The sequence below is a fragment of the Anarrhichthys ocellatus genome, unplaced genomic scaffold (assembly GCF_004355925.1).
Source record: "Anarrhichthys ocellatus isolate YVR2014 unplaced genomic scaffold, GSC_Weel_1.0 scaffold1, whole genome shotgun sequence".
Classification (NCBI taxonomy): domain Eukaryota; kingdom Metazoa; phylum Chordata; class Actinopteri; order Perciformes; family Anarhichadidae; genus Anarrhichthys; species Anarrhichthys ocellatus.
The window spans coordinates 1350873-1377723 of NW_022280031.1; the positions used below are offsets into that span (position 1 = coordinate 1350873).

Genomic DNA, 26851 nt, shown 5'->3' on the forward strand with positions numbered 1-26851 from the left:
AACTGTTCATTGATAGTCAAAGTAGAACATGCGATAGCTAAACGTGTTCAGGGTCAGACCGTTGTATCAACTAGCCACTGCTAGCCTTCTCATTTTTCAGTTTTTTTCTTCAAGAGGTTCAGTATTTTTACAAGCGGGAGTAGCATAAGCCAACCTTAATGAAGAAATATCTCCTTTAAGCCCATATCAAAAAACTGTGCTGCGTGGTTCCTTTGTTCTAACTCAGTGCAGCAGTTTCTGCTCTATTGAGGCAGACGACTAGAGATTCTGGGAAATATTTAGTGTTATGAGCGCTAATGTTAGCTTGCTAACAGCCTGTACCGAGCCCTCGTGTCTTCCTGTTTACTTGGCAAAATTCTGTTTCATTTTTGGTGTTGGCACGTCTGAACCATTTTTGAATGGTCTTTTGTTTGTATGCTGTCAATAGAAAGATTTCCTCTGAAGCAATATGTATCATTTTTATAACCATATTTGCCACAGCATTGGAAAAATTGATTGGTTTCTCTGCACAAATGAAATAGCTGTAACATCTTTTCCTGCACTAGAAGTAATTAGTTGCACTTTGCTGCTATGAGTGAATAAACAAACAGCAACATCTCATAATTCAGTCTGGGGGTAAACAGGCAAGAACATTTTCAAATAACCATTAAATGCTTTTATTTTCATAAATGTTTCCCTAAATATCGTGTTTGATAATTAAATGAGTAAATGGAGCAATGCTTTTTCACAGGGTGTCTCAGCAATGAGTGCGAGTGTAAAAATGCATTTTGAAGTTACATTTACTGTATGTTGGCAAAGCATGTGTCACAGCTTGGTTGCTATGGTGCCGGTTTTAAGAACATGGACCCTTTTCACCAACCAAATGCTAGGACTGTCTATTATACAACATGCCAACATGTTGCACCGTATTCAACTGAATCCTTTTCCAATCTCATCTTCAAGCCTGTTTAAATAGTGTTACATGCCATGTGCATGACAGAGCCGAATACCTTACCTCCTGTGTAACTATTTTGTATTTTCATAACAAGCCTTTAATCCCAAACATCTGGACCAGAACCTTGTTACACTAACACAATCATTTCTCTCTAACACTCTCCCCGACGTGCAATTATTGGAGGATCTAAGGTGCAGCATGTGTGGGCGATATTGCTCAAATAGAGCAGCTGTGGCGCTTAACAAACATCTGAAATGACTGCACACGGCTGGTCCCGTTTTTGTGGCTCCAGTCTTGAGGTGATCCAGGGCATAAAGAGACCTGACTTTCACACACGACTGCAGGGGTGATGAGAAAATAGTTATGTGTGTGGTTCTCAATCTGACTCATCTCCACTTCAAGTCAAGACTTACGAACTGCTGAGATGGAGAAATGTGGGACACTGTTATTTTACCTCTTACTCAGAGAACACAGTGGTTTTCTCTTCAGGGATGAAGGCTCCTGCCCCCGTACAGCCCACAGCCAAATGAGAGGGAGACTTCTTATCAAACAAGTCTCTCTTCCAGCCACCATTTGCTTAATGTTCTCTCTCAACCCCAATTTCCACATGTCCATAAAGATCAAAAGTGCAATATCAGCCTGTTCACGTCACTCTCTATTCCAAGTAAGGCAAAAGAAAATCTGCTGAAAGAGAGCTTAGAAAGAAAAGGAAATATGTAGTTTTTGCTTATCATTTAACATTTCTGTGTTTTATGTTTTTATGTATTTAAAACATGTAAAGCAATAGTATTAAATGTAGTATCTGAAGTTGGGTATGGCATTTGTAAGGCCACATGTTCATGTTTTTGCTGGTTCCTCAATGAATGTTAGGCAATGGTAGGCCTAGTCTCTAACATTTATATCATTTTGGGAGTCATCGTCTTGAAGGGAAACTGATGATTTGGGATTGTTGCAATGTGGGTGGTATGTGCAAATGAATGTTGGGCATCCCTCCGTGTTACCGGCACCCACAGCTCCCCGCTCACCTGCCGGCAAAAGGCTGCCGGATGACATTGTATTGCAACGATATGAAGCCGCTTGTAAATCAACAACGTTTCCCTTTAAGTTACGTCACACTTATCTTAACCTAAACCATGATCTTTCCCTTAACCTAACCAAGTTTTGATCGCTAAAACAAACCAACGTACTTAAGTTGAGTAACGTAAATAACTTACGTCACATACAACGTTAACCACGTGTTGAAGTCGACCGGACTACCCTGCACCTTGAAAAGTGATGCTGAAGGGTTCTCCGGTGTGTTACAAAGTGATGGCACGGGGTGCCGACCAAGCGTCTGCTGTATGTGATGAGTTGGGAGTGAGAACGTGTTGGTATTTGCGTCACTTTTTTTATGACCCCGCAGTGTGTGAAAAAAAAGAAACCAAATTGATTATTTAGACATTCAAATTTGGTTTAATCCAGTCATAAAGAAAAATTCTTCATCACCTGATGTTTCACAATGAGTCCCAGGGGAGCTTTCTGTGTCAAAAAAATTTGCAGCCCTTGTTCTTTAAAAGACAATGCAACCACTTTTAACCAAACATTTTTATTATCAGAAATACAGGAAATGGACACAATTTGACCTCAGCAGGCAGTACCTGGTGGCTGTCAAAACTGGCATAGCATAACGACGCTGGATTACGTAAACATCTACAGGTGTGAAACCACAAGTGTGCTTTGTGCCTCACGTTTTATGTCCTATGTGTTATATTTTGTCACCCCTTGTTTCCTTCTGGTTTTTTTGCAGTTAGTATGCAAGCTGCAGCTCGAAGGTTCCACAAAGAGGTCTTCAACAAATATAAATGTTTGCTAAATTGTTAAATTAAAAGTAATGCGGAATTAATTCTGGACGATTGTAATATTTAATGCAAAGATCAGCTATATTGTCTTGTTGTTAATGTACTAGTTCATTATGTGCAGTAGAGTCAGCACAAAAAAAATAGAAACCCCAACTGATTCTGAACAAAGCGAAACCCATTTCTTGTTAAAACCACCCACATTTCCTGCTGCTTGATGCTCCACCGCAGCACAGAGGTTGCAACTGAAATGTTTTGCCTGTATGCTACATTAGCTGGTCTGTGAACAGCCTGCTGTGTTTGGTGCTCTCTGCCTTTAGTTCACCCACAGCACTGACCTTCTGGCCTGCACCACTTCCAAAGGACTGATAAGCTCCAGCTCCGTAGTTGTCTCATGTTCTCAGATTAACCATATTTATATTCACGCTCACTTGAACTGTGATCTTGCATTGCTCCACCACAACATGCAGCAAATAAAAGTACATTTTTAAGAGAACAATTCGCTTTTGACAGGGTGGATCTTACGAGCCTGCCGGTGATGGAAATGTTCCACCGTTAGCTGAGCGACTCCACAGACGAAGACTCACACACGCTGAGGTTGACCTCAGATTCATCGTCTACAAACATGCGCAACCTGTTGTACATGCATGGTTGCATCTTTATTCAGTTGCATACTTAAATAAACATCTAAAGAAATAAATGATAATCTGGCAGTCAGGCAGACAGATTCCAGCACTGACAAACATTTTAGCAGAATTTGCTTTGTTTTACTGAGTCGTTGAATCCAACATTTGGATCAAATATTTAATTTTAAGGACACTGGACACTTCTTTCATCATTAATTAAACCTCAATAAATGTTTTGGTTAAATGAAAGCTCCTCATGGACAGAATAAAATCTCTGTTTTACTTATTAAATGTTGCCTGAAGAGCATATTAAACACATTAGACCAAAAGGGAACACAAAATAGTGCTGAGGTGACTCATTTAAATTTCATTTGGATTTGATAAAGGCTCGTTTTCATGAATTAATCTTGCCGGGCTGATAAATTAACCTGCATCAATGTCAGAGCATTAATAATATATAAAAAATCACACACATAGAAATCTTTCATTAAGTTGTTGCACTTTTGATTCAGTATGAAACAGTGAGTTTTCAGTGGTTTTGCATCACTTTTATTTCTCTCTCTAGATGGATACCGCATCGACCTTGTCTTTGTCAACCAGCCTGTTATTACTGATGCCATCGCTGGTCTTTTGGATTCTCTGCTATCCAACAACACCGCTGCATTCACCGCTTCTCAATGGCGTCCTCCACTATAAATTGTAGCTTTTCATTCTCTGTCGGCCTCATGACTTTGACTCTGAGACGAGAGACGAGAGACGGGATTAAGGGCGCTGACGGGAGTGTCAAAGCGATACTGTCTTCTCGCAGTATTTACTACAGAAATAATGACTGCCGGCACATACATATGTGTATAGCAGAGGGAATATGTAGTAAAGGAAATAAGATATTGTTACCATGTACGCACGAATATAACTGCAGCTAGAGAGGGGAGACAACACCCAAACACAGAAAAAAACCACACAGCTATTCATACAAACACATGACTGCGCACACAAAAGGCACAGACAGTGCTGTGTGGCAGCACCCAAAGCCTCTTTTATATTGCATTGTATTAAGAATGTATGACTGTGGTTTTCATATAATGTGTGTCATATCACAAAGTGGCAGGTTCTCCAATTGTCCAATAATGATCTATTTGCCAATTCAATACTATTGAGGAAGAGACGGCGGGCAGACGTAAAATGAATAAAACATTGAATAGAGGGATCGTGACAGTTCCATTTCAATCTCTCCGTCTCTCTCTCTCAGAAAGTCTCTAAGAAGACTTGTGTGCAATTGGGGTAAAATCAGTACTTGGACGCTTGCCTGAGTTTGTGTGCACATTGCATTTCTCTGTTCTCTTTATCTCACACTAGACGCCTACGATGCACCACTTTCACAAGCAACGCAAACGTCTTCTCGCATCTGCTCTCTTGTTTGTTAAGATAGTTTACTGGCAATATCCACGCTGGCTGGCGTACTCTGTATCCACGGCTAATTAGCTAATGCCATTGAAGTCCTGAGCTAAAAATAAATATAGGATACAAATGTGACCCTCTTAAGTGCAAACACACTGTAAGGTTCGGTACGTTGGGGGTGTTCGTGGATCTTTGAAACGATTATCATGTCTTAAAAAACGAAAACAAATGTGTGATCATCTCATTAGAAAAGAAGAGACAAAAGGAGTCTGCAGGGAATGATCACTTTTAAACTTTTTTTTATTATGCAGGTTTGAAATAAAAGAAGCATTGTGACACAAACAGGTGCTGCTGGCAAGGGGGGGAAGGGAGCAGCACCCAAAATGTAAAAAAGAAAAAGAAATCATTGTTGTGATCATCATCATTTTTTATCAAACCAAAGGAAATGGAACAATAAAATAAGAATAAAAATACACCTCCATTGTAAGAAGCAAAAGTGATCTAATTTCTTTCATAAATAAGAAAACCTGTCAAATAAATGGCTGATGGATAACTAGCGGAAAAACAATATATTGATAACCATTTAAAATATTTATCATTACTGGCTTTACAAATAAAATAACTACAATTGGCAGGTTTTTTTGCTTTTTTTTTACACAACTTAAAATGTTATAGTTCTGTAACAACTAAAACTGAAATTATGCAACAGTAAAGAGATAAATACAGATGTCTTTGTCAGCAAAATGCATTTCTGTTAATCACACAAAAAGTTAAAAAAGATGAGATAAACACAACCAAACACCAAGTAGAAACTTATAAAAATCACTGTAATGTGGATGTGATGGCTCCATTCACATATTTCATTACTTCACTTGTGCATGTCGAGGAGACAAAATTGACATTATGGTCAGAGAAAATAAGAAAAGGGAGGTGGGGGGAAGGGGGGGGCATTTTAAAGCAATATCTTTTATTTTTCCTCCAACCGCAACATTATATCTCATTCTATCTCATGGCGTTTCTTTCTCTCTTTCTATCTCTTCCCTCTCTATCTCTCACCTGGCTCTTTCCAAATAAATGATCTGCAGGACACATATTGTGTATTCAGTTTTAGATTGAACTTTATTGGAAAAAAAAACACACCAGTGAGCACAGATTTAATGCAAGAACGAGAGTGTGAAATACTCCTCTGAAATCCAGCTGAACACGGCTGTTAAAATTCACGAGAAAGACTCGACACTCGAACGCTGACACACTCTTGCGCAGGAGTGTGTGTCTGTGCACATACACACTCAACTTCACACGTCATGAATGGGGTACATTCTAACGTCCAGACAGACAGACAGACACACACACACACACACACACACACACACACACACACACACACACACACACACACACACACAAAATGACTTACATGTAATATTAAAGAAGAAACAAATCTATCTGGACTTCCAATTCCCAATTTGATCCCATAAAAGTGATATTTACAATCACACTGTGACCGCTCAGTAGACCTCAACAGGTCTTTAATATTAAAAAAAGATTATTTTTGTTTTGTTTCTTTCCCCCACCCAAGCTTTTTGTATCAATCTGCAGGCCCTTAAGCAAAGCTACCATAACATCAAAGCCTGCGCTGAACCTACTAGAAGTTAATATTTTTCTACAGTACAGGGCCCGACGCTTATTGGCAAAAAAAAAACTGTTTTGCAAGCCAGAAATAAATAAAACAATAACAACAAAAAGGAAAATTAAAAAAAAAACACAAAAGGAAATTAAAATGATTAAAGAAGTCAAAGAGTATATATTTTTGCTTCTTCTTATTCTAATTAAAGCTGGATGGGGTCCCTGAGGGGACTTTGATGGTGACACAGAAGAGGAGTGCTCTACAGCCCGGGCTGTATCCGAGCTGCCATAGACACACAACTCAGAGAGGAGGGTGGGAGCCGGAGGGAGGGGGGGCCTCATAAGTGCTTGGCAAATTTTAAACAGCAGGAGGACTGCTAATACATTAAGTGGTACAGACAGCAGTCATCTAGTCAAAAAACTCTGGTCACAAATTCTTCTAGAAACTGAAAGAAATAATCATTACATTGACAAAAAAAAGGTGTTGGTGGTGGTGTTGGTTTGGGAGGCGGCGTGTGTGTGTGTGTGTGAGAGTGTTTGTATATGAATGCATCTTATTGTATGTTGAGACTGTGTGTAAGTGTGCGTGCGTCAGAAGAGGGTTGAGGGGAGAGGGGCGAGGGGGATGTGGGGTGAGAGGAGACTTCTCTGTGTCGTATTTGTCGACCGAGCATGATCTTCAGTTTCAGGTGAGGTAGAGTGGCTTGTCCCTGCCAATCATGCTGCCACTGGAGAGAAACAAAAAAACAGAAGCCCAGGTTAGATGACGAACAAAAGACACAACGGTGAAGAGAAGAAGGCTTCAAGCACAAAAGGAGGTATATTTTTCTCAAATTGCAGATACTTTTAATGCCCACAATTTAAGCCCATTCTTGTTACTTCTACCTTCCTCGAACTAAAGCCTGCAAATTAAACGAAACATGTCCTCGTACTTTGGCACGACCTCTGAATATCTTCCCGTGCTGCAGGACTCCGCCGCCTGCCAAACCGTTTAGCACAATAACAGTGAAAACTTGTGTAAGGAACATCTGTTTTTTTACTGCTGTCTGACAAACACATGACAAGCTCTATTATCTCACCATTACCTCTCCAGCTGTCTCGCCTGTCTCACTGGAACTGAGCTGACAATTTTCAACACTTATATTGTGAAAGCAGTGGGAAAGACGTCTGACAAGATATATGCTTGTTTCTCAGGGAGCTCTGGTCTAAGATTTGAATTGGACTATATCTATCTGACAAACCTGGAAAACTCTTGGCATTTACTTCGTATATATATATATATATTTATTTAGTTTGAGTAAACGCATCAAACAGCAAAGGAAAATGTCCATTTGGTTGAATTCAGTGAATTTGTCTCCATTCAAAATGTCCTTCAAGACTATGAGATTAGATGTGATGCAGTGGCATAGGTTATTGCGGAAAACAGACCCGGGGAAGCAAATAAAAACAGTCTCCTCTGTCTCAACTGACCTGCAGTGGTTGCCACACTCCCGATTGCAGTATTCACTGTCCCAGTCATGGCTCTGAGCCCCTCCAGGACCTGGGCCAGGGGCTCCTGGAGACTGGGAACCCCCAATACTCTTCTGATATTCTGACTGGAGGTGGGAAAACCCCTGGAGAAAGAAAGAAAGTTAAGTCAACATCTTAAAGTATAAACTATTCCTTAGAATGGAGCGTGTCTCTGTTTGATGCTATACCTGCTGCCCAGGAGGTGGGGAGTGAAGAGAGGCCTGCAGCCCCATCTGGTGAGAGATGATTGGCTGGGACTGGACCTGCTGCATGCGGATAGGCTGGTTGAGGAGCGAGCTCTGGTGCAGGGAGAGCTGCTGGTGGGGGTGCAGGGGTGGGCTGATCTGGAAGGAGGAAGGGGGAGAGGCACTAATGCTTGGCAGCATCTGCGATTGGCTGAGCGTCTGCGACAGGGCGTGGCGAGGGGCGTGTCCTGCGTAGCTCTGCAGGTCGGTGAGAGGGAAGGCCCCGTGCCCCAGGTAGGGCGACGACGACTGGGGGGGAGGTGGCACGCTATACAGGGGCGGGTTCGCTGGCATCATGTGTGGAGAAGCCTGGCTTGTTTTTGTCTCCACGGGATCATTATACGTCTAGAGTGGACGGAGGAGAAGGAAAGTGGTTACACTCATTGTTACAATACATAACAGCTTATTGCAACGTGGATATTATTCTTGTTTATAGTTATCATTGTGCAATGACATTTTGTGTGCTTACCTCCAAATAAAATGATTTAGATAAACTGGCTGAACTGTTTACAACCTGAATGTGGAGAGTTTATATTGTTTGTCCTGTGTGACTTGATATTGATATTGCCATGTTCCCAGATCTCAGCAACTTCTTCGATGAGTACAATGTTACCACTACATATGAATTGAATACTCAACATATTGAAATGCAGATCTAAAATTTGTCTCATTTCCTTTTTGGTGTAAATTATTGTAGTTTTGCACTGCAAGCAGCAGCATTGTCTCTAATTTGCTTATAATATGTACTAATAGTGTGAAAATGATACATACTAATTAGTATGCAAATATATTTTGAGATCAATATGAACACGCATACAATAGCTGATAGTGACTAAATGTCCCACAATTCTTTGCGCCTCCTCAAATTTTCAGAACAATATGTCAATGAAGCAAAAGAGCAGCTGATATTGGCAAATTCAAATTCAAAGGCAATTATCCAAACAACTTCATGAAATAAATTGAAAAGTGTCATGGCTCCTCTTCCAAGAAACTTACATTTGTTGTGAAAATGTGGTTTTAAATGGTAGTTTTGTAACAGAGTGCACTTATCTATACTATTCATTATCTAAAGAAATTAAAGTATGTGTAGCCATTGCGGCTAATGCTAAACACGGTCGCCGCTCTGTTGCTCCTCTCTTTATTTATTTCACACAGACCCCTGTTGATGCTGTGAGACCCGACACACACACATCTCCCTTTCTTTTATGAGGTGGTGTATGTATGAAATACGTACATCCAGTGTTTCTCATTAGCTGTCAAACGGTCTGGAGTGATGTGTGGTGGTCTGCTATTTAGTAGTGGCTCACATCCATTCCTCTGAACCCATGAAATAATCAATGGAACGGGACGGAGGGATGGATAAAAGAGAGGGTCAGATATATTTGCAGGGTCAAGTGGAAAATGAAAAACTGAAGAAATGGTGTGAAGGGAGAAGGAAAAGCACGAGAGGATGGGTGTGATTTGTTTCATCATATTTTATTCTAAGGGGTAATTTTAGGGTAGGGTGATGTATTGCATGATTTTATATCCATCCGAGGAAACATATAAAGAGTGTGTGTGTTTAAATTAAAGTTTGCGAGGATTAAAACATTTGTGTAATCTTTTTATTTTTTTTCATTTGGACTTTATGAATCACATTCTGCATATGGGAGCTCTTGGATTCAAATGAACACAAGAGAAGTGCCATGACATACAGTGGGAAGCAATCACACTTTTGTTTTTTCCTCTCCTCCCAAACAAACTGACATGCGTCACAAAACAAAAAGGCAACAGGTGCACTCTGAAGATGTGAATCCTCCAAATGACACTCCAATTACCTCCAATTCCACCCGTCCCAATTCACTTTGTAAAGACTCCTTCATTGGTAATTAAAAAAGAAAGTCGCGTTGAATCATGAGATTCAGCCCTGCATTCAGATTGGCTGTCACTTTTTTGACTGGCAATCTAGCGACATATAGTATCAATCAGGCCTCTGTATGGGAGCCCTGACATGAATGTCTAATTGCAGCAAAGACAAGAGATGAGAATAGTCTTTTTAGTTGAAAGTATGCCACAGTGAAGAGGCTGATGAATTAACTATTCATGCCTTAATCAAGGTGCTTGTTTTCGGCCCATGAGCATGAGAGGAAGTGCGGCGCTGCGCGGAGGGGAGGAAGGAGGACTGGGAAGAGCGAGGGGGAAGAGGAGGAGCTTGGTATATGCTAATGCAATTTAGAGTTGTGTTACGAAAACAATGCCGAAACACTGAAATGAAACGCAGTGCACCAACAGATTGAAACACCCCTGTGCGCTCGAGATAACTATTGTGTAAGCTTTGCAGATGTACGAAGAGTTTGGTGAACATATGACATCATCTTTTTATAAAAATATAACTTTCGGGCACGTTTTTTTTTGGACAAACGCGGCTAGAAAGGTGTTTACGTTCTGGTCTAAACAGGAGTAAACTGCAGCAAAGAGTGAGCAGTAGGTGTGAGCGAACCTCAGCTAACACATTAGTGGCCCATCAGGGAGGACAGAAACACCAGGAGGACAGCAAATGATACGTAATGCCCACTTCTGTTCTTACATGTGCCCAATGATGAGCGCGCACACACACAGACGTGTACGGTTACTTATTTCATTTCTCCCCAGGTTGCAAATTGGGTGTGTTTGAGACCTAATTTTCACTGTTCTCCTCTGAGAACACACACAAACACACACACACACACACACACACTCTCTCTCTCTCTTCCTCTCTCACACACACACACACACACACACACACACAGACACACATGCACAAACATACTGACCCTTCAGTGCTGCAAGTGGACCCTTTCCATGGAATAAGAGTGAGAGGAATTCTCTGTCTAATTTATCATCCCTTATATCGCTGCTGACCCATGTATATCAAAGATGTGACCCCCGTGGTTACCTTGGAAACCAGACTGGCTCTGTAGGCGGCGAGGGCTTTCAGGTACTCCTTCTTAGCAGCCTCTGTTTTCCTCTTGTAGTTCTGCAGGAGCAAACACAACAACAACAACAACAACAACGATTGATTACAAGGTGATGCCAAAGGCTAAAATGACCCAGTGGCCCACAGTGACTGATGTGGATGAGATTTTGGGAGTCATGGTGTGATTGTGTGACCCAGCAGTGAGCTCTGTGACGGAAAACTCATTCCGCACATTTATCAAGTGAAGGAGATTTGGCCATATGCATGGTGTTGCTGCATTTCAATCATTTATTCCTTCAAACAACAATGCAACAATGTGAAAATGGAGTTTGAAATATTACGACGCTAAAGGAGCAACGAGAAGCTGTTTGTCATTTTGTGCGTTGCTTTCCAGCCTCTTCCTCTATTAAGGCTGTTGCTCATCTCTTAATCAGAGCTGATGTCCCAGCAAATCATTCAGACGAGGAGGAGGGGGGGGATAAAATAATTCAAAACAGCGTTAGTAAAGAGGCAATCTCAAGCCTTCTGAATAAACCTCAAATGATGCGTTAAGACAGGGAATTCAAGTTAATGTCATCACATGTCACTCACGGGTTTTTCATAGCTGCCACCGCCTTTTGATGCGGGGAAAAACAAGTCGCAAAAAGTCCACCCTTAAATCGATGAGGAAGACTCAGATCTCAGCTCCTCTCTGGAGCATTTTAATATGAAGGAGAACGTGTGTTTGAATGCAGCGGGTAATTACTGATCCTCAGTGTGAGACAGTCTGTGGCTCCATGGACGGGGTCATTTCTTTCAAAGAGGTGGGGTAGAATAACCATTAAGCATTCATGGGTTGCCAAATGCACAAAGGCTGGCAGCTGCTAACACATACAGTCATAAACAAACAGACATGCACACAGAACAGCAAACAAACTGGGATGAAGACGGATACAATCTCTTGCTTAAAGAGATGATGTTTATCCTCTCACTCATTCCTTTTTACAATATTGTTGTTATTTCCCTTCCATCATATACATTCAGGTATTTTGGAACAAGACTGCATTGACTTAGGAAGTACAAAATACAGGAATACACCGCAGACTTTCATAATACAAACAGATAATCCCCATTAAGAAATAAAATACAGTTCTTGTAAAAAAAACCTAAAAAAAACCTGACAACCTTACCCCTCACCCCTTTAAATATTGATAGAGCCATGGCTGCCTCTTTAATGAACCCCAAACTTCTCCCAGCAGCTTTAATTTCAAATCAATTTAACACAGCTAATGATTCGCGCAACGACGGATACTTTTAAATAAATTACCATGCCTAAGGATGTCTAATTATTCCAAAGTGAGTGGATTCATTAGCAATTGAAGCCGTCAGAGGCTGCAGGTCAGTATGAATTAAAAATAACAAAGCTGCAAGGGGAGAGCATATGCCTCCATCGTAATCCTGACACAGAGGTGTCCCGCCTGAATTAGCCCCTAATTGTACCTTAATGAAATGTTCTTGTTTGATAACCAGTTAATTACAGAAGACAATAACTCCGCACCCTGCTGACACTGAAGGGAGTGATTACCACGACGACCGAAAAGCCGAGCGACCGGTGAGAGGAGGAGGAGGAGGAAGTGGAGAGAAGAGGAGAGGTGAGAAAAAGAAAGTTAAACATTAAAAAAAGACACAGAAAAGCATATAAGTGTATTTTGAAGCTCGACAAAGAGGCAGAAAACTGAATAAAAAATCGATACAAATTATTGATAGATGCTAAAACTCAGCCAATAGAAGGAGTTTGATAGCAAAGTATGCAGTTTAAATAAAGCGACAGAGTTCTTTTCCTTCTATTTCTGTCCTTTTCACACAACTCCAACACAGCAGAGTCAATTAAATACAGCTAAGGCATCTCCTCCCTCCTACCCAACTCCATTATCACTGTTACTCCCCACTGCTGTAAAAAAAACAAAACAAAAAAAAAACGCCGGAAAATTGATCTTAATCTTAAATAACAAAAACAAGAAAAATGTTCTTTTGTGTTTCTGGGGCAGCTTTAACATGTAGTCACCTTGAGGAATAATGCAGCCCAATGAACGCATTGATCTTGCGCTATAAAACAAAGGCCTTCGGGAATTAAATAACGCTGTAAAGCATGCAGGCATCTGAAAACATATTAATAAAAAGGAAACTATAAACACAAACATGAATAAAGAATAAAAAAAACTTTGTTCTACCAAACTCAAGGGTGACACTGGAGAATACACAACAACGCTATCAAAGTGGGGAAAATGCACACTGAAGCTAAAAAAAACAAACAAGAATCGCAAAAGGAACACAAATCAAAACAATGACACTTCTGATCGTTTCTTCAATAAAATACAGCAATAAAACATGCCGCCTTCAATCCATTTATGTGAATTCTGCTGCATGGTGCGTCTGAGAAGTACCATAGGTAATTGGAAACAGGGGCCACGTTCTAGTTAAAACAAAGCTGTGTGTAGGGGAAGGCTTGTGTTTACATTCTTGTGCTCTTGCATGGCTCCAGAGGGTCTGACTGTGACATTATAGAACACACCTCATCGGTCCTATAGAGATGACGTGACAGCCGATGTTGGAAAAAGAACGAAGAGAAAAGACATAACGGCACATACATCAACAGGCCCAGAGCAGGCAGAGATAGAAAATGTTTTAGGTATGAGACCCTGGCACCAAGAGCTTTCATCCTCGATGTATTTCACCTGAACATTACTGGTCAGCAGTTGTGGCTACTGCATGCTTTAATGTGTTGGTCAGACCGAAGACAGACATTTTAATATCTTTAATGACTATTAACATGGTTACACTCTGTAAAATACACGGTTATCAAGTTTATGCATTTGTTGTGCAGGAATAAGTGACAGTGTTAGTCACAGAGAATAATTAGAGCAATCACAGTGTTATTGCCCAGACAGGGTCCTACATTTCATTCCATCATGACATCATTACCTCGCGTTAATTATGTGTCTTGCGAGGTGACACGTTTGATTAAACACATAAATGCACAAACAAATCAAAAAATCTGCGGTGGAATGGCACACTAAATGGATGTTTTTAAATGGTGGAACTGCCCTTTTGTTAGTTTCATCTCTGTTCCCAGGTAATACTGAGCAGGACAAATGCATTTAGGAGGAGAGAGAGAGAGAGAGAGAGAGAGAGAGAGAGAGAGAGAGAGAGAGCATTGCATCTACAGTGCAAAATCTAAGGTGGAAAGGAAGCCAGGACACAAAGGGTTAAGAAGCACAAACAATAACATTTCAGGAGCAGATGTCCTTGAGGCAAAACCAAGGACAAGGCAATTGCTAATCTTGTATTCGCAGCATGATCAAATCACCAGGCAACAGATATAAATAAAAGGACAGGAAATGAGGAATTCACATTCAAGGGTGTCAGCGGCGAAATGAAGATTCATGGTGAAGAGCCCCGGTGAAGGCGGCAAAAATTAACTGCAAATAAAAGGGACAGACGGCCTCCAAAGTCCAGCGTATGAGGTAGGTTTGGTGGGAGAAAAAACACACGCATGCTAGATGGGGGTCTAGTCGACGGTGGCTGGGGCTGAGGAGAATGGGCTGCACTTTGTCATGGAGACAGGTGCTTTTATTTGACACCCAATAGGCTGCGCCCTGACTGGATATTCTAAAAATATGAGCCTGCGCATGGTCATCAGACTGTCTCGTTTTCCATTCATTTCACAACCATCATTTGTTACCAAAAAACACATCTAGTCTATTTCTTTGACTTTGTTGGTTTAGAAATGCTAAAATGAAATAGAAAATGCGGCGGGTGGAAATGCTCTAAAGTGCAGTAAATGTTAATGCGGTTCCATTTGCACACGTCGGGTCATAAAATAAAATAGACTCTTGAAAAATGTTCAGGGAAATATGTCTACACTGCTGATGGCAACACACTTTTCACTTCTTTCAATATATATATATATATATATATATATATATATATATATATATATTCTTAAATACATATTATTATGCAGTTTTAGCATACAAGAAACAAATAAGGTTGGTAATACACTTTTGACATCGATAGCTTGATCATACCCATGTTTTCTGGGTAAAATGTATGTGCTAGATCATGTTATATGAAGGACGCTCCAATGCTTGTACAAATAATTTAACAGGACTGCACTTTCTGTTAAAACTTTCTGACTGGCTACCTGCCAGGTAGCCATATTAACTAGTCAGAAGGACATAATATTGTAACAAGCAATACCAGAGCTGCAAGCCATGTCGTTAAATTTTAGTTGTCGCATGACAGATACATAGATCAGTTTGCCCCGTGTGTTACTACAGCGAGACTCGACAACCTGTGGATTCTCTGCGGAGTTCACAGTGTTTGTGGTGAACCTGACCTGTGAAGTTGCATGACCACAACCTAAACATTTAGTAGTGGAGCGGGTTTACACTAATTTCATGCTAGCAACTTACATTTGACTGGCAAAAAGTGTCATCAACAATAGATCACATGATACGTAAAATGGGTAAGTCTTAGGGATACAGTCACAGAGTACTTCGCAGTTCCCCTCCTCTATGAAGCTCTACGACGCTTTACAGCGTCTCAGGGCTCCACGTTGTGGTGTTCCTGTTTTGGTTCACTCTTTTTGCTCTTACAGCAAGCTCCCTGAAAGAGTGCTAGGTTTTAAAGCAAATTGGAAATAGTGGCCAAACGGTGGAATTACAACTTCCGGGTTCGTCACGTGATGCCATGGGGCCAAAAAAAGCCTTTTTTCCCAAAGACTTGCGTTGGGAATAAACATCTGTAAATCAACAGATCATTTTTGAGGTGAATCAACTTCCCCATATAAAGTCCTGAAGCCCTTATTTAATTCGGTCCTCGGACATCAAAGTTGTAAAATGCACTATTAGCAAAATGCACTATTCGCAAAATCCAGAGTTATTTGCTCCTTTCATGTGAATGGGCCCCACAACGAGGCTGGACTCAGTGTTGTTTTCGGCTGCAGCAGGCAGTTGTTCTAAAAACCCACTGTTTTCTATCTTCAGATAAAGTTAGCAACTAGCTGGTGAACGTAGCGGAGCAACTAAATATTTCCCTTGTGGAGTTGGCAGAGTCCAAAAACAGAGATAAAAGGACAATGAATGTTGGACTTGTATTGGCCAGGTGGCCAGACACACAACTCCAAATGAATGTTAATCTTGCTCAGTAATTTGCTGGATACATTTGCTACCAAGTTCCCTATTTCAACTTAAAAGATGATAATTAGGTAATGTAATGTAATGTCAGTGTTGTATTCACAGCGTTTTGTTAAGCTGAGCACACGTTGCCAAACCCTTCTTTCATACGTTAAATAGTCCTGCTTTAAGTACAAAGATCGATCAACAGTCAATTTCCCGTAATCTGAGTGTACGTGTACACAATATCAATCTACCTGTTTCTGCTCCTCTCCCAATCCGTCCCACATGGAGGCCACTATCTTGGATACGTCTCCAAAGGTGGCGTTGGGATTCTGTCCTTTAATGGCTGCCTGGGTGTCTCTGAAGAACAAGGCATAGGCTGACACGGGCTTTGTGGGCTCATTGGGATCCTTCTTCTTCTTCTTTTTTTGGGGTTTGGGCTTGGGCTTCATCATCTCTGAAGACGGCCGCTTCTCGCCCGTGATCTGGAAGACCATCAGAAGCACACAAAAAACAAAACGACTTATTGACACTGCAGAAACGACAGCTACCAATTCAACTGGAGTGAATAATTGCATCTCTGACATTGGGTCCAAGTGAAGCATGTAAACCTCGTTAAATGCATAACTCAAGCTCTCTGTTAGTCAGCGTTTGAATATTGCAGCAACGCTTTACTGACAGTAACACTTTGACACCGACACTGATTGGCAGTTCTTTTCTGCCTTACTTTGTCAAAAATAACATCTGTTAGTTCAATTTATCAAACCTTTTCAAATCTTTATTTTTCAGTTGTTGAGCAAGTCATAAATTCTGACTTTTCATGCTATGGGGGTGAAAGGAATTTTAAACTGCCTGCTGTAACTGCTCCGGCTTTGAAGTGGTCTCAGAGTGAACTGGAGAGAGCAAATGGAATTACTTACTGATAGGAGTGATGGTAATCCTTTTTATTCACACAAACAGTGAGAGGCACAGCACAGATGTATATGCAGGGATAAATATATATATTTTTTCTTTAACTAAAGAAAAAGCTAGCATTTAAATACACCGATGAATCTGAAACACTGTGGATGTGGCCCATTCAATTATACACTCATTCACATTCCTCTGATAGAAACGAAGCAATTCCACAGAGACATTGGTTTGTGGGCAATTTATGAAAGCAGATTTACATAAATCAAACAAATCGAAACAAGTGTCCTTCTCTTCTTATTTAAACGAATGAGTGATTGAAATGAAAGAGTAGTAGTTTTCAAACCAGATTGTAACTCCATTGACCAAATAAGATATGACTGACAACATTCAATCAAGAAGTCAATATTTCAAGTCAATTCTCTTTTCAAATGTGACACCACACTCCACCACACCATTACATGCAGAAAAAATGGCTTCAGTTCCTCTCAGCAGCAACATTTTGCAACCATGCCAGTTTTCCACCCAACCCAATGAAAAGCAAAAGCACCCCTGAATTCCCGTTTAGGCTCAACACTCTGCATGCAAACCATCTCTGAGAAGAACTGCCAAGCCCCTCGCCTCCTACTCCACTACTACAAGCCAGTCAAGCGTCACTACATCAGTACCTTCGAATGAGGATCAGTCTCCTCCTCCTGATTGGAGCTTGAGGGGGAGGGTGTGGCCGATTTACTTCCCGGAGGTGAAGGGGAACCATGAGGCAGTGCACTCCTGCTGACCTGAGGGTTTAGCTGGGTCAGTGCACTCATGGGGTTGGGGAGTATCGGAGGTGAGCGGTTTATCAGGGGGTGGTTACGGGCGGGGTCATAATGAGAGCCATCTGGGTGCTGGTGATGGTGTTGCTGTTGGTGGTGGTGCAAAGCCATCTCCTGCATCTGGGGTGAGAGAAGAACACCAGCTTTACCATCTTCTCCTCTACTCAAAGTAATAAAAGTTCGCCAATTAGCCAAATATGCAAAGACTTGGAAGAGTGGAGATGACATTTTCAAATTTGAGAAAGTAAGACCAAAAACTACTTTTTAGACGTGTTGTAATGAGGGACGCAAAAGAAAAAAGCTAGACAGACAAAAAAGGTCTCATTGTTAAACTGAGGCTGGTGGTTAGAAAGCTTCTCTTTTCATTTGCAACAGTATTTTGTCAAGACAGTAACAGGCACTATTTTCCAACTTGTGGCCAATTTTATTGATTGCTTTTTGGCACAACTGACCTTTACACATTAGAATATTGGGAGCAAGGCGGTTAATGAGCTAAATATCCCTCTAAAAAACTAAGAACATGAAATCTCTCAGACTGTTCTCGTTCACTGTTGGTACATATACCTACTAAAAGTAGGGAGCCAGAAAATCTAAATTTTCAGTGAGTTGGAGCTGGATGGAATCTGATGAGAGCAGCAGACAACAGGGCTCGCTGTGATGGGTCAATCAAGCAAATGTGACCCAAACATACCCTTTTAGAGATGCCATTTTTTGAAGTAAAAATTATTTGAAAATCATTGTCAAAACACAAACTAGAAGAAGGGACAACTATTGAGAGCAGCTACTATAAGCAGCATTTTTATATAGATCACATGACAACTTGTAGAGTTGAAGCTACAGAGACTCCCCTCAGATATACAAGTGTTTTAAAGTCCTTTAAACTCTTTATTTGTTTTCTTCTGACCAAGAACTTTACTATTTTGGTTAATTCTTAGTGCTTTCATAGTGTGAGACTCTCACAGTCCACAGAAGGCAAAGGTTTACTGTACACTACCTGCTTAACACCAAATAGTAGCCAGTTAGCAACTAGCTGGTGAACATAGTGGAGCATTTATCAGCTGAAGACCCAGATACCTTTCTCAGGAGTTGGTGGAGACCAAAAAAGGAGCTAAAATGAGAGTGAATATGAGATTTAAATTCATCAGATGGTCAGAGATAAGCTTCTAAATGAATGCTAATATTACTTATATGTGTAAGATGAGCAACTGTTTGCTAACAAGCTCATTATTGAAGGTGATAATATGTCAATGTTGTGTTCTGCTGTATAAGTAGCCAAAAGAAAATCAGTTATTGCAGGTTTATCTATGGAAATCGCGACGTAACAATCTAATAAAGACGTTTTTTTCACCATTCAATTGAAGTCAGTATTTTCCACGCCTACAAGCCTATTCGGGGGAGTTGGAACTGTACCTCAAGCTAAATGTTGCATTCAACACAGTCATGTAACTCATAGGACCAGTATCACTTAACTCAAAATTATATAGGACCTCTCAATAACAATCAAAGGTACAATCAGTAATTTCATATTGACTTATTTTTATATCTAGGCAATCACTAGAAAGTCCAATAAGTGCAGGCCCACCGGGGCCTTGAGACACAGTGACCTGGTCGGTGTTTGGTGGAAGACTTCAGTTCCTGCTTCTGAAAATGAAGTAGTAAGAAGCCAGAAACCTCATTACCTTGCTCAGCAATCGTTGCGTCAATAGCATTGATAACAACCCTATCAACCCCCTGCAGATGTATTATGCTCACTGTGTGTTATGAAAGAGAAAAATATGATTTACTGCTATGTTTAACAACACCTTTCTCAACACTTGGGGCCCACGAATAGAAACAAAAACGGTGCTCGCTGCTGTAGAATGACCCCCACGTGGAGAACACCCTTCAGAGCGATTACAGAATCAGACTCTCACACAGTTCTGCTCTTAGCCATCTTAAAAGATCTCCAATAATAGCTACATGAAAAGCTTTTCTTCAAGATTCATCAAGACAGAACATGAGCACGCAACCAAAGGATGCTTTTAATGTCGGCATAAATGGGAATGTTTGGCAATTTACAGATCAGAAAGTGATGAACTAGCATTTGTTAGCCCTTTTAAATATTTACGAGTTAAATAATACATTACACATTAGTGAAGTGCTAAAAAGATCAAATTGAAAAGGCCCGTGCATATGAGGTCCTGATAAACACGAGTAGAGGTTCAAAGATGAAGGCTCGGCTCTCTAATCATAATTGGTCCCAGTAGATTGCTAGAATACAAATGCACAACAAAGTAATGTTGTACGAGGCTCTGGCCTGCTTTGGAAACTCATAATATTCACACGACATTAGATTCTGTTTTTGCCTCAGCAGCTGCACACAAAAGCCAGCCATGAACAAAGACATTCCTTTTTGCATTTCAAATAACCAAGCTCTAACCTCCCCCCATCCATGGCAATCTCCAACTTCCAATCATAATTCTAAACACCATCACTACACTTCTTAAAACATGAGGAAACAGCTTCAGCAAAATAAGTAGTGAGACAGGCGGGGGGAGAAAAGAGGAAGAAAGGGGAAAGCGAAGGAAATAGAAATCCATTAATTTTCCATTTGCCACGGACTTGCTCTTTAAGGGTCCTCACAAACCAAGAAGCATTGAAAAACCAATTAATCAAACATGAATGGCCTATCATAGCTGTAGCAGACGCATTTCCATAGCAACAGCCTCCAGGCAAAATTGTCACCCTTTAATCTGAGCCACACCATGTTTAATATAAACAAGAAGGAGACACGCAGAGAGTTCACCGGGGGAAGGCACCGCGGCATCATGGGTAGCGGGTGTCGGCCTCGTAAGAGTAGAAACAGAAAAGGGTCACTCGCGCTCTAACAGATTTACATGAATCTATTTTTAAATTCCCATTTTTAACTGATTGATTTGTGACACTTTGTTTTCTGAAATTGTGACAATACGTTACATACCAATTCACCTTATTCTTGTGGAAGAAATGAGTCAAATTACATTCATTCTCAGCAAAAATATAAATAATTCACTGTATTTCTTGATTTTATTTTGAATCCAGCGCACTTTCATCTGCCACTCCTTATCCTCACAGCATTGACTCGATTTCCATTAGAGCTGAGTGCTCTGTCCTAACTAATGAAGCAGCAAATCACCAGAAAACACAGACGCAAATTCAGTATTGCACATCAGTGAAAGTCTAATGAAACTGATACTACGGCTAATTTAGAAGCAAAGACATCTCAATGTGATCACAGAGACACTGATTCCTAAGTATGAAAGTGTATGCAACCTTATTACAGTTACTAAAAGCAGCTGACACCTAAAGGACTGGCGCTCATTACTCAAAACTGTTACTCCTATCTCACTTTTTTTAAATGTCTCCGGGTGTTTTTTAGTTGGTTCTTTCACCTGTGTGAGACGGAAAGAGAAAGAAGTTATCACATAGCGCCATCAAGCCTGAGCTAAATAAAGCGAGCAGCAGACGGCTGTTCAAATATTATGAAAGAATCTGACAAAGGTTGCCGGTTGCCATAGGTACTGTATGCTAATTCCTAATGGTATCATCCAAATGGGAGAGAGGGGGGTGGAGGGCACAGTGAGTAAGGACTTGGTTGGTCACTGCGCACTCTGCTTTCAGTATTTAACACATATGGCCTTCTCATGGACTGTCGTCATAGACTGCAATAATAGAGATTTCTTTCCTGGATATATGACTTGGTCTGTGGCCAAGCGTGACAATTATGTCATGATGGTCTGTGTGTTTTGAGTGTGGCAAACCTGATAGCTGGTTATAGGTTGAGAAAGATAGCAGTACAAGTAGTCTTATCCTATGCTGAAGGAGCTAACTCGTTGAATACTTTGCTCATCGTTTTTTTTCTGAACTGCTGTATTTTGTGGTACAATTATGAACCATAACTGCCAACTTGAGCAATGCGGTGCCCTAAATCTATATTAATCTATATTTAGATTACTTATAAAGTTGGATTCTAAGTTCTCTTGGGTATTGTAGCTGTGCTTAACCTCCAGCAATTTAGTTGTTTGTTGTAAAGCCCCAGGAGATCTGAGTGCAGAGAAGGAAAAGTAGGAGGAAAGGAAATATGACGCTGGAAGAGAGAAAGAGAGAGGCAAAAAGACATAACGGAGGAAAAAGACACGACTTAAGTACTAAAATCCATCTCCGAAGTTAGCGAGAGGACAGTTAGATATTGCTTTTTGGTGACGAGCAGCCAGGCAGACTTAAACTGTGATGTAAAGCCAGGAAACTCAGTGTGAGCATGCTCCTCTGCCATCGTTACACCTGTCGTGTTTGTATTCACATCTTGTACATCATAGTCAAATGGGAGTCAAATAACAAAGGCTTTCCAATTATGTATAGCACATTGTGTGTGAGATGGAATATCACAAAGCCATTGTTCTCCTGCTCCTGCTGACCCTACCTTTGAAATGGTTTTCACGGCCGCTCCAATTGCCTGCACCATTTGATTTAGCTAAGGGGATTTGACCACCAGCACAGAGATGAGAAAAGGGGAGAGGAGAGCTCCATATAGCTACAAGGAGAAAGAGGAGACTGAAGCAGCTAACCTTGCTCCGTCCTTATGATTATTATACCAGAGTGGCATCTGTTTCACCATTTAAATTAGTGGGGTGATTGCTATGCGAGGTTTTAATGCCCCGGCATCATAATAAACCGGTCTGTTGATGCTAAAGAATCAATAAATGTTGTGCTTCAACTTTTAGCATCATCTAAAAATGAGTAAATCAATCTTAAGCGTGTCAGTTTTTAATCAAGTGCAGGTTTTATTCACTTTTAGGTCACTAACTTTCAAATGTAAATGAAAGGTGAAATGATTAAGCATTTTTTATCTTTTAGTATTTGGATTTTAAAGCGACATCACCTGCTGGTCTGCTTTAATCACACCCTTAGACCCTCTCTGTCCCGTCCCGCCCTGTTTGAACACACAGTGATCAATGCTCCTGAGAGTCCCGAGACTTTTCCTCTCCCCACTGCCTGCTTGACTGGAGCCATCTTGTTTAGAGTGATGGCTCACTCACACAGGTTCACGGCTGCTATTGTAAAATCACCCGGCGTTTAATTGAAACAAATGACTATAATAATAGAACATTATCCCTGCAGGCACCCAGCCATGACAGCTTTAATTAGAGGCGCGTTCAAGACTGATCCTTCAAAAGCACAGCCGCCGCGCAACACGGCGGTAAACACGCCTTTAGGTGGGGAGCCAACCCTGGGCCTCAAAGCTACTTCTCATTCACCCCGAGGGCAAAGCACGAACAACTCTGTTCCTCAAAGAGCCTTCGAGCCCCTCACCCCTCCTCACTCTCTCCCTCTCTCTTCTTCTTTTTCTTCTTTTTCTTCTTCTTCTCTCTCCCTTCATCCATGTCTTCGGTTTATCAAGCTTATATATACCCAGGAGGGTCATTTACACAAGCTGAGGAGAATTAATAAGAGAGTGGATTTATGAATCATACGCTACTTAAGTATGAAAGCAAAGGCAAAACGCTCCTTCTGCCTTCTTGTGACATCAGACAGATGCTAAGTAAGGATATATGATGGGCAGCAGATGCCGGGATGGTTAAGAAGAAGAAACACAAGTGTTTTATAAATTTGTTCGAAGCTTAATTGGACGGATTTTTAAATGGATTTAAGATTACTTATAAAATATCATTCAATAAGACAAGGGGACTTTGATTCAGCTGTGATATGATGCTGTGATCCAGGTGTACTACCAGCCAACTGCATTTAGCAACGCGCTATTAAAACCTAATTTTGTTTAACAGCTTGGCAGTGACTCCATGTTGGCAAAACAAGACACTATAAGGTCACTTTCAATCGTTCCTATTACATGTTAGTCAGGAGGAAAAATGTGAAATACTTGCTCTTGCACCTCCCGTGCTGAACTGTGATCATGCTATTAATCTGGCAGAAAAACAGCAATACCTCACAAACTAGCAGCGCAAGGAAATAATTATTTGTGTTTCGACACAAACTTGAAAAGAGAGAAAAAGCAAGAGCGTCTTAAGCAGCCACACTGTTGGAATGGATTTGTGATTATAAATCCCAAAGCCAAACGGAGTCCGTGCCAACACGTTTGATATTATCATAAAATACCTAGGAATTACTTTTAAGTTTGTGCCATACAAATAAAAGCTCAAATAAAAATAAAAAAACAAAGGTAGTGTAAAAAGGTCAACTTTTATGATGTTGAACACAAAATATGTTGGTATTTTATTTTCCTTTTTGTAAAAAGTACTTAATGCCTGTGGCTATTATTATCATTATTATTATTAATGACTAAATCTAAAAGTATAGCTGGAGGCGTTTGAACAAAGAAGCTGAAGTCCCTGTTCGTGATTGACTGTTGGTTTGAAAAGTACCGAACCCCCCTGAATGCCTCTCAGAGTGAATCTGTGGCAGCAACAAGGCAGTGGTTGATTTGCAGATAGTAATGTCAGGATGTACCCCTCGGCGCCATCCTCCATGTTCCTCATTACTGCTAATGTCAGAACCTCCTTTGCTTTTATTTTCTCTCTCTCGCTCTCTCTCCCCCCCCCCAGTTCTCTCTCTTGTTCCTCAGTCTTTATTCTCTCTCTCTCTCTCTTGTTCTCTCTCGCTGTCTCTTTCTCCCCCGGTCTCGCTCCCTCTCAGCCCGGGCGTGTCTCCGAGCTCACCTCACAAAGCACGGCGTCAGAGAATCAGAGGCTTGCCTGACATGACATGTAGGAGACGGTTGTGAGGAGCGGGAGGGACACACACTCTTGACAGCAGAAGGCAAGGCTCCTCTGCTGCCACTAATGAGACTCCTGACTGCCGTGTCAAACACACTTGGTGTGTGTGTGTGTGTGTGTGTGTGTGTGCGCACGTGTGTGAGTGTGCGTGCCAGCGCTCACACAACAACAAAAAAAAAAGAATGTAGATGCAGAAATAATGAACACAAAAACAAGAAAGAGCACACAAATGAAAAGTGGGTGCAGACAGTACTGCATGGTGCAGGTCACGGTGAGGTGATTTGCATGTGTGAAATCCTCTCACCGAGAAATTTCACACATTTCTGACAGAAGCCATCTTCCACTTATTCTCCTGCTTTGGACTATATTAAATGCTACAGACAGCGGATTACCAAACACATTAAGTCATTGCTATTGATATGGTACCGTACTGTACTTCTGATGCTTTTTTTGATACAGGAAACAAAAATCACATATTTTATAAAATAATCACTTTATTAAAGATTAAATGCCCCCATCCAAATGTTGTACTTTCTATGAACCACTTGTTTGCTGCTAAGTGAGGAAAATTAATACAAAACAGTTAAACTACAATTTTTGATTATTATTATTATGTTGTCAATGTTCACCTGTTGTTTTAATCATCAAAACAGACATAGAACAATTGAGACGCAGCAAAGATATACTTAAGCTCATTTTGTGTCCTGCAATTCTTTCTACTCTGATATCAAACGTAAACTGTGACAATTATCTAATAATATTCTAGAAAAGTTTCCAACATGGCACCATCAGGAGTGAACGCTACCCATGAAATCTGCCTGTAGCTTTTGCCTCTCGTTGCCGGATTACAGTAACGCAGCACACTACGAACTGTGTCACATGAATACACAAAGTGTTTTAATAAGCCTGGCTCGAGACACTCTTGTGGCACATTAGCAGACAGAGTGGCAGTGTTGTGCTGAACTGGTGGCTGGTGACACAGCAGGGGAGACGTCCCTGAGTGAGATGACATGGGACGGCTCTCCTCCGCCACCAGGGCAGCGTATTCCTGGTGGTGAAAGCCGAATGAGCTGATGGATGGTTGAGATAGGGCACAGTAGCAATATGGACACGATTTCATGGCATGATAAATCTCAGCAGGGGCCCGTGGCTAAGTGTAATATGAAATCCCTTATCTATGTATCTGCTTCATAACACCGGCTATCTCCTGCAGCTGAATCCGCCTTTGTTTCTTTAGCTTCTTTTCTTTGCTTGAATGCCACTGTTGATCCCATCTACAGTACGGATGAGGACGGTGACAACAACATGCGTGTGATAACGCATCCTTTACTCAGTTGTTTTTGAAATACGATGTGAGGAATTATCTAAATTGAAAATTGTCACCATGGAGATCCTAATCCATTACCTGTGATCACACTGATAGGCAGCGTTATTAAAAGGGATTTTGCGCAGCACTCCATGCTGGCCTGTGTTTGTACAAAACAAGTTTATTAAATTATACAATTCATCTCATATAACTGATCCTTTTAAAGTTTGGTTTGTGTGTTACTTAACACCATCTCTGTAGAATGTCCGATTACAAATAAAGGAATTAAATCGGCACCTTATCCTCTGATTAGCTTAATCCGATAGGTTAATTGACGTTCTCAGGGTGGAGAAAATAGATGAGCTGCTGTTGCAATAAAAATCCCCCCAAAATGATGAAATTGGAAAATAACCTATATTATTGGAAAATAACCTATATTTCTTTTTAAGATATTTCTTAATATACAACTACAGTTTCATATCACATTGCCAGAGAAATAAGGCACTTTCTCCCAGGAGATGAGAAAAGAATTGAATTTTTCCTTATCGGTCATCTATTTTTCCACAGAATGCTATTACTTGCTGCCTGCCGTTGCTAAGCAACAGGAAATATTAATAGGACCTTTTATTAGCTAGGCTTTACCAGTGGAGTACTAAAATGAGGAAGTGGAAAACATGAATGTGTTACATAAATCTCTGAACCTTTCAGGGTTTGCACAAGTCTCTATTTGTCCAGTGATTTATGGCTGTGATGGTTCATTTATGGGAGAGGGAGGTGTGAAATGCCAAATGGAACATTAGCCTTAGGG

The 26851-nt window shown here is 40.8% G+C and overlaps 1 protein-coding gene across 3 annotated transcripts in view; it reads right to left on the reverse strand.

The window, feature by feature from the left end:
• Positions 1-5991: 5991 nt before the first annotated feature.
• The window catches only part of tox2 (TOX high mobility group box family member 2), an 86867-nt gene continuing 66007 nt past the window's right edge, over positions 5992-26851 (reverse strand). Inside the window, exons 5-10 of one of the 3 annotated variants that reach the window (XM_031853273.1) lie at positions 17845-18111; positions 16522-16752; positions 11088-11168; positions 8117-8518; positions 7890-8032; positions 5992-7147 (exon numbers count right to left, since the gene is read on the reverse strand). In XM_031853273.1, the coding sequence (XP_031709133.1) occupies positions 7105-7147; positions 7890-8032; positions 8117-8518; positions 11088-11168; positions 16522-16752; positions 17845-18111 (1167 nt within the window). In that variant the 3' untranslated portion in view covers positions 5992-7104. Of the gene's footprint in view, positions 7148-7889; positions 8033-8116; positions 8519-11087; positions 11169-16521; positions 16765-17844; positions 18112-26851 lie in introns of all 3 variants that reach the window. The other 2 variants (XM_031853265.1, XM_031853284.1) reach the window with 2 other exon arrangements.